The following is a 13,642-nucleotide window of genomic DNA, read 5'->3' as shown; positions in this document are numbered from 1 at the left end:
TCCACTCTGTTAGAGGTGGACAGTTCATAAAAGTAAGAACCAAGTAGCAGAATTTTGCACTAAATTACAGGCTATTGTGTTGAAATATCAGTGGTAAATTTTTTTTTGCAATTTTATCACTAAATCAGTATGCTTGTATCAGCCAATTCTGTTCCATCCTCACTATCTATACTTCCAGATCACTGTGTACCCTGCATCTAAAATCAAATTTCAATAGGAATACCATAATCATATAACTTTTTTTTCTTGACCAGGTCTGTTGTGGAATGCTGGAAAGTTTTGGCCAAGGACCCTGTTCTTTCTGCTGACATAACAGAGCAGTTTCTGAGTGTCATTACATCTACCCCACTGTATGAAGAAGAGCAGGATTCATACAAATCTTCAAGGGAGAAGATGCGAATTGCAGTGCTGTTGCCACTTGCTGTAAGTGTTTGGAATAAAATATGTATTTTGCAAATTTTGTTTGATATGTTTTACCACAGTTTCTCTTTGGATACATTGAAATAACATTGGTTGAAGTTATGCATATTTTATTTGCAAAGCTTTAATTTTTTATACATTATGAAACTGCAGCTCTAGGTGTTGTTTCATGTTTATGCACTAACTAATGAAAAGTAGAAGTAAGTCTTGAAGCTTTCCTGGCGACGAATGATGAAAAGGTTCTCTCGGGTTATTGACCAGGTGAGTTGCGGAATAGATTCCAAGCTTTCGAGAGCTAACGTCACTCTCATCTTCAGGGTAGAAGAAGATGAAGATGGAGGGACGTTAGCTCTCGAAAGTTTGGAATCTTTTCCACAACTCACGTGGTCGATAGCCCAAGAGAACCTTTTCATAATGAAAAGTTGGTTTAGAAAAATGAATCTTCATGCTCACTTGTTTGGTGAAATAATTCTTTTACAAACTCGTTTTTAAGGGAGATTCCAGACCGAAGTGTCAAGCAACATGCCATACACGTCACTTGGGAATGAGCCAATCAAGAGCAATGTTTCACCCCATAGCAGCATGACAGGCTGCACAAGCCTGCTCTCAATGAGTGAAATCCTCAAGCTACAGTGTGTTTTAAGAGTCCTGCAGGATTCTAAAAACCTATAACTTTTAAAGTGATAGATTTATCACAATAAAATATTGTTTGTTACACAGAGGAAACTTTAAAATTAATGTTTGATGGGGTTTGGTCCATTGCCAGATCTCCAGCTGGACATCATTCATGTCCAAACAATCTTGTATTCTTCGTTTGAATCCGAGAATTGCGGTCTGGCGGTGCTTCACTGGAATGTTGTGAATCACATCACGTATCTTGAACTTCAGGTCGTCAAGATGTCAAGTTTGTATCTATAGACCTGGGTCTTGACATGTCCCGCAAGGCTGCGCACCACACATTGGCCTTGGTGCTGTCCCACTTATGTGTCTTGAACTCATGTGAATTCTCAACCCCCCAAATTCAGCAACTGTATCTATTCACTTTTCCCGAAACCTGGAACGTGGTCTCATCAGAGTAAAGAATGAGAGACTGAAGGGCACCACCACCATCACCATTTAATCGGGTCACATGCAAATTATTATGCACGGTGATTGTTTTTTGAGCTTCTAGTAGAAATCAATTTTAGACCAATTAGAAACCAATTTTATTAAGGCTTTCAAATTCTTGAGGAGCTGTGGAATTCTATTTGCATTTGTTATAAGCCTGGGGTACAAGGTAAATTAAATTAGATTCCATCATTAATCTGTCTTTTATTTGTATATTTTATTCTATAGTTTTCTTGTTTTTGTGCATAGGCAATCAGTGCAATGAGAGAAATGTTCCTAGTCGCCACAATGGAGGATATAGCAACAAGAAGGTTTGCAGATATCTTCTGTTCACTACTTATTGCCCATGGGTGCTACATAGGTGCATCACCTCCAATTTACATTCCACAACAGAATTCCAAGAGGGAGAAGCATGCATTTATACCAAATAGAAATGCCTACAAGCTGAATCCTGGAAGGTAATATCAAATTTTCTCAGAAAATTGTCACATTTCTTGTGGAATTAGCTAACTACAGAGCATGCAAATTCTATGGATATTTGCGTTAGATGAGGTTAAGTGCAGTTCCTATATTTACTGACTTTTAATCTACTCTTATAATTGCTAAGAACACAAATGTAAGAATAGCAAAAAATAATTCATTTTCTACATCAACAACTGTCATTTTCGATGGTCATTTATTTCTCCATAGCTTTTCTTGCATTTTCAAATATCTAGATGTTGATTTGTAATATAGTCAAATTAGAAAATAAAAATGAGTTGTGTGTGATACATTATTTATAAGTAGCTAATGTCTGTACAGTACTAAGCTCATTATTGGTCAGTGTTATCTTTGGATTAAAAAATCCACACAAGGTAGGGCATCTAATTTCCATGCAGGATTTTTGCTGCTATAATGCTCCAGCTTGCTTACTCTCTCATCAGTGGATACCTGTAAATAACCTGAGATATCTAATGTGGCTGGGTATGGCCAAGATCAATAATTTGTAGAGCTGTGTGGTTACAACTGTGTGGTTTCATGGCATGGTACAGTTATGGACACTTCTGGCAAGTAATGATTCCATTGAAAGTCATTGTGGTTGTTACATCCCAGAAGTGTCCGTGACTGTACAATGCACAGAGGAGACCTTGACTTTTCCATTTATTTTTAGTTATACTTTATTTAATGCTCCTAGAAGAGACTAAATGAAAAGATAAGTTTTACTTTCTTGCTCTTGAAGTTAATTTAGAAGTGACAATTCTTAATTTAAGGAGGATGTGAAATTGAATTAGTTTTCCGCAAGGTTGGAAACCTGGTAGAAACTCAATTTATATTCGGCCTTTTCAGTGTTGCTCAAGAAGCTTTGAAGTCCTTTCTGCTGTGTTCCAAGTGTGAGAATGCGGCAGAAGCCTTGCTGCTTTGTGGCCACACGGAAACAGAAGCAAATATCTTGTCTTTCATCAAGATGATTCCATCTTTAATCAGGCAAGTGAACAAGTATTACCAATTGCACATGTCTAGTCTTTGTTGCTTTGTTTCCATGTGTTTTTTCTTCTACTATACACATTAATTTGCAGGTTTCCAGTTCCAGGCAATCAGTTTTCATTGCATTTAACGAGTTCATGCTCAGGGGTTTGTCCAGAAGTTTTCATTTGGGGAGAGGGGGTGTAGGTTTGTATTTAGAGCCAAAATGACTGCAAGTGTTATTTTTAGGAGGGTATTGAGGAAACTTTGGGTGGTGTTGATAAATCACCAGGGTGGTATTTGTAGGGGGATATTTGTACCCCCTCTGGGTACTTGTGTCCTCTCTGCTTGCTAAATTTTATCCATGGGGGGATATGTTATATGGCATGAAGTCATTATCTCATGCTGTTCCTGGACAGCCAGTAGAATTCCCCCCTCTCCCCCACTGGGAATTTCTTAAATACCACACTGTAAATCACTGATTCTGGTTTTAGAAAGTTTAGATGATTCTACAGGAAATCTTATTAATGTGATGTGGACTAGAGTGCAAGGTGGAAAAAAAAGAAATACTATCATTTTATGCAAAAAATAAACACAATTGAAAATTACATGGAAATTAATGTAATTTTTTCTGCTTTGCATTTAGGAATGTCTGTTTGACTGGACCACAATACATTCCAAAACTTATAACATGCTTGAACCAACATGTTACAAGTTCATGTGAACCACAACGGATTACTTCAATAGCTGTGTTTGCAGAGGTAAGCTTCTTTTGTCTGTTGTACTGTATTGTGCTCGTGAATAGATGGTGTTGATTTCCACATCTGCAGAACCATATGTTACATTTTTTTCAGATTGTACCCATGTTATTTATGTCAAGAACTATGATGTATTTTTAGATCTATTCCATCTTGCACCTTGTAAGATTTTTCTTCTTTGAGTTCTCGCCAGGACACTAGTATTCCACTATAGTTTTCATCTATCCCCAGTGTTTGGAAGTTGAGGGGGTGCTATCCCCAACTGGAAAAAAAATATGTAAGGCATCACCACACTTGTCTCATTGTTACCCCTTTAAGCATCCCTCCACCTATCCTAAAGTTTGAACAAGCTTACCATCCACACAACAATTTTCACTTCAAATGCTGTCTGTCCCATCTAATCACCTTTCATCTTCCTCATTGCAGGGTGGCGACAGACCTGTAAAACCTGGAAAACCGGGAAAAGTCAGAGAATTTGAGGTGTCAAAAAAAGTCAGGGAAATGTCAGGGAATTTCGTCTTCATTGACTTCGAACACTCTTTTGACGGAAATTGTTATAACTCTGGCACTATGGGAGCAATCTACTTCGGATAACTTTTGTTTTGCAGCTAAAACATCAGCGCATGTAACGGTGTACAATTTAGAACACCGGACCGAGGAAGGGGGCTTGGGGGCACGTCCCCCGAATTTCAATGGAAAAAACAAAAATCTGGAGTTTGCCCCCTCTTCTCCCGGTATTTTGGTGAGAAGGCGCGAACTTTAGTATTCTTTTTAAACAATGGACATTTCTCAAGAGAATGAAACATGTTTTATGTTCTTGGGTGCCATACAAGTTGAATAATAAGCCAAAATGTGATTTTTTTAACGAAAAATAGGTAATTTGCATTTTTGGAGGAAAATTTTTATAACTCGGGCACTAAGGGAGCAATCTACTTCGGATATGTTTTGTTTTGCAGATAAAACATCATATCATGCAACCGTGTACAATTCAGAACGCCGAACCGAGGAAGGGGGGTTTGGGGGGTGCAACCCCCGAATTTCAATGGAAAAAATAAAAATCTGGAGTTTGCTACATTCTTTTCAAAGAATGGACATTTCTCAACAGAATGAAACATGTTTCATGTTCATGGGTGCCATACAAGTTGAATAATAAGCCAAAATGTGACTGTTTTTTTTACGAAAAATAGGTAATTTGCATTTTTGGAGGAAAATTGTTGTAACTTGGGAACTATGGGAGCAATCTACTTCGGATAAGTTTTGTTTTGCAGCTAAAACATCCGGTCATGCAACCGTGTACAATTCAGAATGCCGAACCGAGGAAAGGGGGTTTGGGGGGAGCGACTACCGAATTTCAATGAAAAAAAAATCTGGAGTTTACCCCCTCTTCTCCTGCTATTTGGGAACAAGGCGCGAACTTTAGGATTCTTTTCAAAGAATAAACATTTCTCAAGATAATGAAACATGTTTCATGTTATTTGGTGCCATACAAGTTGAATAATATGCCAAAATGTGATTATTTTTTTTTTAACGAAAAATAGGTAATTCGTATGTTTGAGGAAAATTGTTATAACTGTGCTACTATGGGAGCAATCTACTTCGGATAAGTTTTGGTTTGCAGCTAAAACATCAGAGCATGCAACCGTGTACAATTCAGAACCGAGGAAGGGGGGTTTGGGGGCACGACCACCGAATTTCAATGAAAAAAAAAAAAATCTGGAGTTTACCTCCTCTTCTCCCGCTATTTTGGGGAGAAGGTGCAAACTTTAGTATTCTCTTCAAAGAATGGACATTTCCAAAGAGATTGAAACATGTTTCATGTTCCTGGGTGCCATACAAGTTGAATAATGAGCCAAAATGTGAAACTCTGTTTGGAAATGTGCCATGGATATGTTGCCGAGAGGGAGGAGGTTGGTCATAAATATGAATTTCCCAGGTTTGCTCCAGACCTGTGTCAGAGTTTCCACCCAAACATAACAGTATGAAGGTCCAAAAAGCACATTCATTTCGTAATCAGCACCATGATACCATATGGTATCATCGGGCCAGTACGACCTTACTCTCATGATACCATATGGTATCATCGGGAGAGTAAAGGTTAAGCCTCTAAATATTACGTGGAAAATGCATTGAATTATCATTTTTTCTTGTCCGTATGGGAATAGTAAGGGGACTTGTCAACAGATGGAGGGGATCGGGTGGCGCCATCTGATAGTTGTCGGACGTCATAGTAAGGCATTTTGTTGGGCAAACTGAAGGAACATTGAAACAAATAGGTTCCATTGATACATACGATTTTTGTCGAATGTTGCCACCCCACAAAGTATCTCACTACAACATGCGACAGAAATTACATGGACTGCAACATCCAACAAAAATCGCATGCATAAACAAGAAGAGCTTTAGACTGCAAATATGCTGCTGGAATTTTATTACTCTTCTGGCTCACTTCACCTTATTGAATGTAGCAGTGCTTACGAAGGCTTTCTTTCTTCATCCTGGCGTATTACTGGTTTCGCACAAGTTAATATACGTTTACAATGACATTGCAATATTCTTAGATATCAAGAAGAATCCAACCAAACGGGATATATATTGAATACTATCACGAAAAAGTGAAACATAAATCTGCATTGGTGAACCTTATAAAAATTGGCAAGTGCATGCTTCCAACCTCAAATTTACTGCAACACTAGTATTGCAATGAAATGAACGCCACTCTCTGTCCTGTCTGTTTAAACTTGTGAGAGATGGTCTTAAATCTCTCACTGAGTGAAGTTAATGTCCAATATTATGAAATAAAATACTAATAATAAATACGTAAATATTATAATATCATATTTGCTCGAATCATTCAATCATAACAGCAAATCACTTCCTTTAAGAATTGACTTTTCTCTGCCAGCCCTGCTAATTTTTAACTTTCCATCTACTGATTTATACGAGGGGTGGCCAGAAAGTAATTTCCAATTAGTAGATACATTGATTTTTCGCAAACGCCAAAACTGTGAAAAATGGTAATTGCTGCGAAATTATGTATAGGAATGTGCAGTGATGTTTGGACACATTTTTCGCCCGTTCGAAATATCGAAATAATGCGAATTTGGTAAAAAATGCGAATTGTTGGCATTTTTAGCGATTTTTTTAAAAGAAATGTCCTAAAACAACGAAAAATTCCATGAAATCCAACATCCTTGTCTTTTCTAGGCCATGTTTGTGTACACAGAACATGCAAGTTTTCCAACATTTTACTCAAGAGTAAACTATAGAGTTATACGTCCATGGAATAATTCCGACAGCCCTCGATTTTTTCAACTTCTATCAAAACCATTTGCATCACAGAGCAAAGTGGAGATCGAGAGCGTATCTACCGTCACACGGGAGCCACATCTTCATATTTGTCGCACGAGATATGTTTTGAATTACCAAGCTAAGTGCGCACTATCGCACTGTCGAGCGAGTAATAATGGAGCTCAAGTCGTTAGGGCATCTGACTATTATGCGAGAGACCCTGGGTCGATCCCCTGCGGGGGAGAACCAGGATGTTTTCCACCTATTCAAATTGCTCCGGCACCCACCCAGCATCATAAAAAGCTGGTACCTTGAGGAAACTTTGAGGGATAAAGGTAGCCAGGAGTGTGGTGCTGATCACATCACCTCCACCTTCAGCCGTGATCAAGAAAGTGTGGGGCCCTAACTCCACACCAAAATTCCATTATCTAAAATCCTTACCATAAAATTAATAAAGGGGTATGGAAAATAACTTTCCCAAAATAACTTTCAAGATATCAAACTCTCGCGAAGAGGCGTATGCCATGTGACTTACAATTTAAAACAGTAGTTTAAAAACACCATGAAGGTATAATTTCAGATATTTGCCAGAAAATGCGCTAAAATGAAAATGTGAATTTTGGGGAAAATAACACCGTATAGTAAAAAATAAAAAAATAAGAAAATACACCAATTTGAAAAAAACAAAACAAAATATCAAGGTCCCTACCAATTAGGCATAAATAATACAAGAATATCAGTTGTAATTTATTGCATTAGTAACAGTGAGTGCTAACCTAATTTTCGGCATAATCACCACAGTTGTTCTGGCATTTGTCGTAGCATGGCACTAAATTTTGTATGCCCATGGTATATGTGACTGACAGCAAAGACTGAAACTATCTCTACCGCAATGTAGCTGTCAAATCCTTGCCCTGCCAGAAACCTCTTCAGTTAAACAAAGAGATGAAAGTCTGTACATTCAAGGCCAGGGCTGTACGTACAGGGAGTGGTCCAAGATCTCTCACCTGAAGTGATGCAAAGGGCCCGTGTGTACTCAGCTGTATGGGGTTGTGCACATTCGATTGGCCTTCCGTGAATATGCAATTCAATGCAATTCTATAAATTCCTTGCGTTAAATTTCTAATACTTACATACCCTTTTCGTCATCATTAATGGTATAACTCCATGTTTTCAGTTTCACAGCACTTTACTTGAATATACTGTACTCAAGCAGAAATCCCATCGATAATGTAAGGAAATATGACACTTTCTTTTGTTCGATTCAGTTGTTTCACTTATATTCAAGAGTTAAGTTGGTTGCTTTACAGAGAAGAGAGAAGTAGCTTTATGCATTGAAAAATGAGTCCGCAATCATAGTTTTTGGAAGCAGAGGGTTCCAAACCTCAGTGGAAATATCAGCATATAATACCGAGAATGTATAAGGAGACTGATAAATTACAAATTGTATTTCTTAATCAATCACTCTTCACTCTAATCTCATTTAGTCGTAACTTTAAAAATAATCAAGTATTTTATTTTAAACTTACTGCGTATGACAAAATTCCATAATCCTTCCTTAGCTTATGAATTGTAATAATTTTCCAAATTCACTATTTTGCAGTTTGAATTCAAATCATAGAGAATAGAGAAATTAAGTCAATTTAATAGAAGATAATATTGGTACTTAGTAAAACCATACGTGGATCTGTATGAGTTTATTATTTCCATTTGCCAAAACATCGATTTAGTTTAGTTTGTAATTGTCAGGGAAAAAATGTAAATTTTGTCCTGGAAAACCTGGAAAAGTCAGGGAATTTCATTTCTGCGTGTTTGTAGCCACCCTGTCATTGTGATTCACCTAAATATAAGCTACATTAAATAACTAAAATACAAGTGCCATAATTTAGGGAGCTGGTAGCAGTTGTCATTAAAATTAATAGTAAAACAATAATCTTTGAATATAATTTCTTGCTCATGTGACAATTCATACCACTGAAGTAAAGTGTTATTTGTTCTCAAGTATAAATAAAATTTAAAAGGAAAATACAAAAAACTTGACTTATAGATGCTGTAAATATAATTTTTGCTTATATTATTATCTGATGTTATAATTGCAGTAATAGACTTTTTTAATATATGGATTTTGAAAAGTACATAATATTATTTGTGTAAATTTTATTAATAACTTCAACAACGTGAATCATTTAACCTTTTAACTTTAAACATCACAAGTTGATAAAAACTAATTCGTACACAACAATTTAGCTTTAACATATCACTGTGGATTCACATACATAAATATTTCTTGTGATCATACCCTTAAGCATGTATGTGAGTTAGTGTGTCCAAAACAAAAACTTAATTTAAAATTGTATTTTTCTACATGAATATTTATTTTACTGTTCCCTCATAATTTCAGTTGGTTCACCTGAAAGGAAATGGAGAAGCAATTTTATTGGAAAGTGTTATAAGTAACTTAATGAACTGTCTCACTGATCCATCTCCAATAGTAAGGCAGTTATGCCTGAAAGGACTGGGATATGTGTCAGCACTCAACAGAGAACAGGTAATGAAAATATCAAAGCACTATCTGAAATTTATGTGTTATTGTACAGAATCTTTGAAAGGAATGCCATTCTAAATAAACTTTGTTATGTTAATGAACTTCAAACCCAGTTCTGTTAATACTTTTGTTCTGAACTGTATTTTATTTCTATGAACGTTAGAGTGATTAATGATATACCATACAATGTACTTGCAGAAGGACGGAACATCCTAATAAAAGTCCTACCATATTTAACATATTATTGAAGATCCTGTGTACACTGGTAGGATGGAAAACTTTGGAAATAGAGGGAGTTGCACAGAAAACAACCATGTTGATTTAACTATTCAGTAATGACAAGATGTGTTCTGAAGAAAGTTGTGCATTGGTTTTCGCTCCATATTTTCATCACTGAGCAGTGAGAATGCATAGAATTTGACGATAATCAGAGGCAGAAAATTTATCAAGAACAATTGTATGTGTATAACTTTTTACATACTCCATATGCTCAGAATCATATGAGGTCAGTAATTATGAAGAGTGACATGCACTAACCTCTTGATGAGTGTCCCTTCATCAATTTCATCATATCATCACTCATCCTCATCGTACACAACAGTGATATGTTAAAGCTAAAGAGTGGAAGAAAAGTGAAGTAAAATAAACCAAATCAATCTCAATCTCAAAGGTGCATCCTGCCAGCAGAATGTGTACAAAAGTCCTTCTGGAATGACAAATGCCTTTACAGCAGGATGCATAAGCATTGCTTGGTAAATTGTCCATGATTATTTTGATTAATTTTTCTCTTGAATCCTATGTTGCTTTAAAGGTCTCATGTGCTAACACAGCAGCTAAGCTCATGAAATAGTTGACGTAAAATAAATCTCACCACTGAAGTCCCCAGGTTCAAGTCCCAGCCTAGGCATGGGTGTTCTTTATGAGTGTCTGTTTATTAATTTCATCTAATCATCACTCATCCTCATCATCTTGATTAGTCAAAAAGTGGCACAAGAAGGACACTAAATTCCAAAAGTACAAAATGAAACTTTTACGAGGGTTGCTAGTGTTCCGCTATTATATAAATCGGAAGAATAGACCTTTTTTATGTTTAAATATTCTTTGATTGTTTGTTTAAGCCTATTCGTTTATTTTTCACAGTAGTTTGAAGTAGTAGTTTTGTGTGAGAAATGGAAATTTCTCGTGAACACTTTCGGGCAATGATTTTTTATGATTTCAAATGTAGTTTAACACCGAAACAATACATCGAGCAACTTCATTTGGCTTTTGGGGATGAAGCACCATCCAATAGGACTGTGTACAATTGGTTTTGCGAATTCCAGCATGGTCGCACGTTTCTCAGTGATGAATTTAGTGAAGGTCGTCCATCCATGTCTGTTGTTGCCAGTAATGTTGATGCTGTGCGTGAAATGATTGAGAGAGATTAGCATGTGATGTTCAGGCATCCTTGAACATTGACATGAAAGAAATACATACGATTTTGCAAGGTCATCTGAACGTACGGAAACTTTCAAGCCGTTGGATCCCACACAACTTGACCAAAGATCAAAAACAGGCTCGTGTCAATTGGTGTAAAGAAATGCTCAAAAAATTCAACCGAGGCAAGTCGAATTTGGTGTACTACATCGTTACAGGGGATGAAACTTGGATGTATTCATACAAACCCAAAACTAAACAGCAATCCACTGTTTGGGTGTTTCAAAGTGGGCCGAAACCAACAAAAGTTGTTCGTTCGAGGAGTGCTGCCAAGCAAATGACTGTAAATGCTGAGTGGTATACAACAATTTGTTTGCCAGAGGTTATTAATGAATCGGGTAAAACAAACCCAAATTGTCGCATTATTCTTCACCACGACAACACCAGTTCCCACTCAGCACACCAAACTGTTGATTTTTTGTCCAGTAAAAATGTCGAATTAATGACTTATTGTCCATATTCACCTGATTTATCACCTAATGACTTCTTTTTGTTCCCACACATGAAAAATAAGATGCATGATGAGCGATTTGTGTCGCCTGAAGCAGCTGTTGATGCATTCCGAACAGCAGTTTCTGAGATATTAGATTCAGAGTGGAAAAAAATGCTTTCAAAATTGGTTTGAGCGTATGCAAAAGTGTATCGATCTTAAGGCAAGGAGGGACAATTTCCCCCAAGTCTTTCTCGCTGGGGCAGCTACCGATCACTGTTGCCAACTGCACTCTTTTGGAGCCAAATCTGGCTCTTTCGTGCACTAGTTTGACTGTGAATTCTGGCACCCGCCCTCTGCCGCACCATGTTGCCACCACTGGCTCCGGCCCATAAAAATCAACCTTTGCCATGAGTGTACATTTTGCAAGTGACGTGATATTCATATACGTATAGGCTGCGTCACCCACCCCTCTTTACTCCCCAGGTATTATTATATATAGCGCTGTGGCTAAGGTGAAGATGACAATATTGTTATCCGGGAATTCTTTATTTTCGATTTCATATGAACATCGTTGGATTATTGAAATGGGTGATGCCGCAAAATCTAGGCCGTGAAAACTAAGAATAAATTGCCATCACTTTAAAGCTAACGGCAATAGCAACGCCCCCACCCCTCTGACACCTAAAATTATCCTAGAGGCACTTTATGCAGCCTTCGTTAATCTAGCTCCTTGAAAGTCATCTTTAGCTCTATTAATGACGAAATGTAGCTCTTTTATGCACACCAGGTTTGGCAACACTGCGAGGATGGCCGTATGAGGCAAGGAGAAATGCATTAGGTTTATGGAACCATTATTTTATTCGTTCTCTCGGGAATATCAAACATCCAAAGACGTAGAAATATACATGGACGGAAAAAGGACACGTTGAACTATGTCATAGTAGTAGGAAAAGTCCAAACTCCCATTTGATTAGCAGTAACTTGAAGTTGAAGTTGATTTCCCATAAGGAATACATGGGAATCTGAAAATACTTATTAATCATATTTTTCAAACATCGTGTCTAGCTTATTAATCAACTTGAAAAACAGTCTCCACTTGAAACATGGAGAGAAATTCATACTCTCTTGAATACTAAACCCTTTTCTAAATAGCAGTGCCCAATCCGACGATATTGAAATAAATGCACAACTAGTGCGTAATTGTCCCTCCTCACCTTAAGGGTGAATACTTTGAAAAACAGTAAAGCCATTCCCAGAATTTCACATGTCTTTTTTCATATTGATTGCAGAAACTTTTCCAGCAGCCCTCGTATGACATAAAACAAAAAGCATAAAAATTCTGATGGACACTTTGCGTGGTAATACTTATGCATCCCTCTCTATGTTCTGTCATTAAGCTCCAGTTGTATTTAAAATATTAATAAAAACTTATTATTTTTTCAGAGAAACAGGTATTCCTCGTCCGTTCTGTCTGCCTTACTCCAGGGTGTGGATGATGGTTGTGACAATGGTAACATTCCATTGGAAGCCATGAAAGGTTTTTCCCAGATGTTGGCAGCTGTTGAAGCAGCCGATATTCAAAATGTCCAAGTCACCATAGCCTTACGAATAAAACCATTCTTCCAGAAGGTAAGATCAGTGAAATTTAATGGCAAGTTCTAGTTTTATGGCATTCTGTACTTTGAAGTTCTATGTATATTAAATTTAGGTCTGAGCCAATGCAATTTAGTACCAATACTCATAATCACTTGCCCGACCCTGTGGACGAGTGGTTAGCACATCGCACTGCGACGCCAAGGGTCCCGGGTTTGAATCCCGGTCGGGCTTGGTTGTTTGTGAATGTCCATTCATCAATTTCATCACTCATCCCCATCTTCGCAAATTAGCCAAGAGGCACAAAACGCGAAGTAAAATAAACTAAATCAAATCATAATCACTTTTTCCAATACCAAAACTCTCAAGGGGCTGAATGGATCCATTATCTGGATAATATTACATAAGACCTGGATACAGTTTTGTCTGAATTTGATCATCCTTATTAATAACTGAGGAGCTCGTATACAAGGTCTGTCCACAAAGAAACTACACTTTTTTCAAAATTGTTTTATTTATTTGAAATGCAGCTTAACCCCTTTACCGCGGCAGCCTTGAAGAGAAGTTCGACAAGAAAAA

The 13,642-nt window shown here is 37.2% G+C and overlaps 1 protein-coding gene across 3 annotated transcripts in view; it reads left to right on the top strand.

Moving 5' to 3' along the window:
- The window catches only part of c11.1 (maestro heat like repeat family protein c11.1), an 89,273-nt gene that overhangs the window by 47,426 nt on the left and 28,205 nt on the right, over nt 1-13,642 (top strand). For all 3 annotated transcript variants that reach the window (XM_083139066.1, XM_083139065.1, XM_083139067.1), the window contains exons 20-25: nt 255-423; nt 1,777-1,985; nt 2,854-2,991; nt 3,617-3,731; nt 9,418-9,564; nt 12,914-13,099. In XM_083139066.1, the coding sequence (XP_082995192.1) occupies nt 255-423; nt 1,777-1,985; nt 2,854-2,991; nt 3,617-3,731; nt 9,418-9,564; nt 12,914-13,099 (964 nt within the window). The remainder of the gene's footprint in view (nt 1-254; nt 424-1,776; nt 1,986-2,853; nt 2,992-3,616; nt 3,732-9,417; nt 9,565-12,913; nt 13,100-13,642) is intronic.

The sequence above is a fragment of the Lepisma saccharinum genome, chromosome 17, assembly GCF_977018435.1.
Source record: "Lepisma saccharinum chromosome 17, izLepSacc3.1, whole genome shotgun sequence".
Lineage (NCBI taxonomy): Eukaryota > Metazoa > Arthropoda > Insecta > Zygentoma > Lepismatidae > Lepisma > Lepisma saccharinum.
Note: the sequence above shows the minus strand (reverse complement) of the source record. Positions and strands in the feature narration are given on the sequence as shown.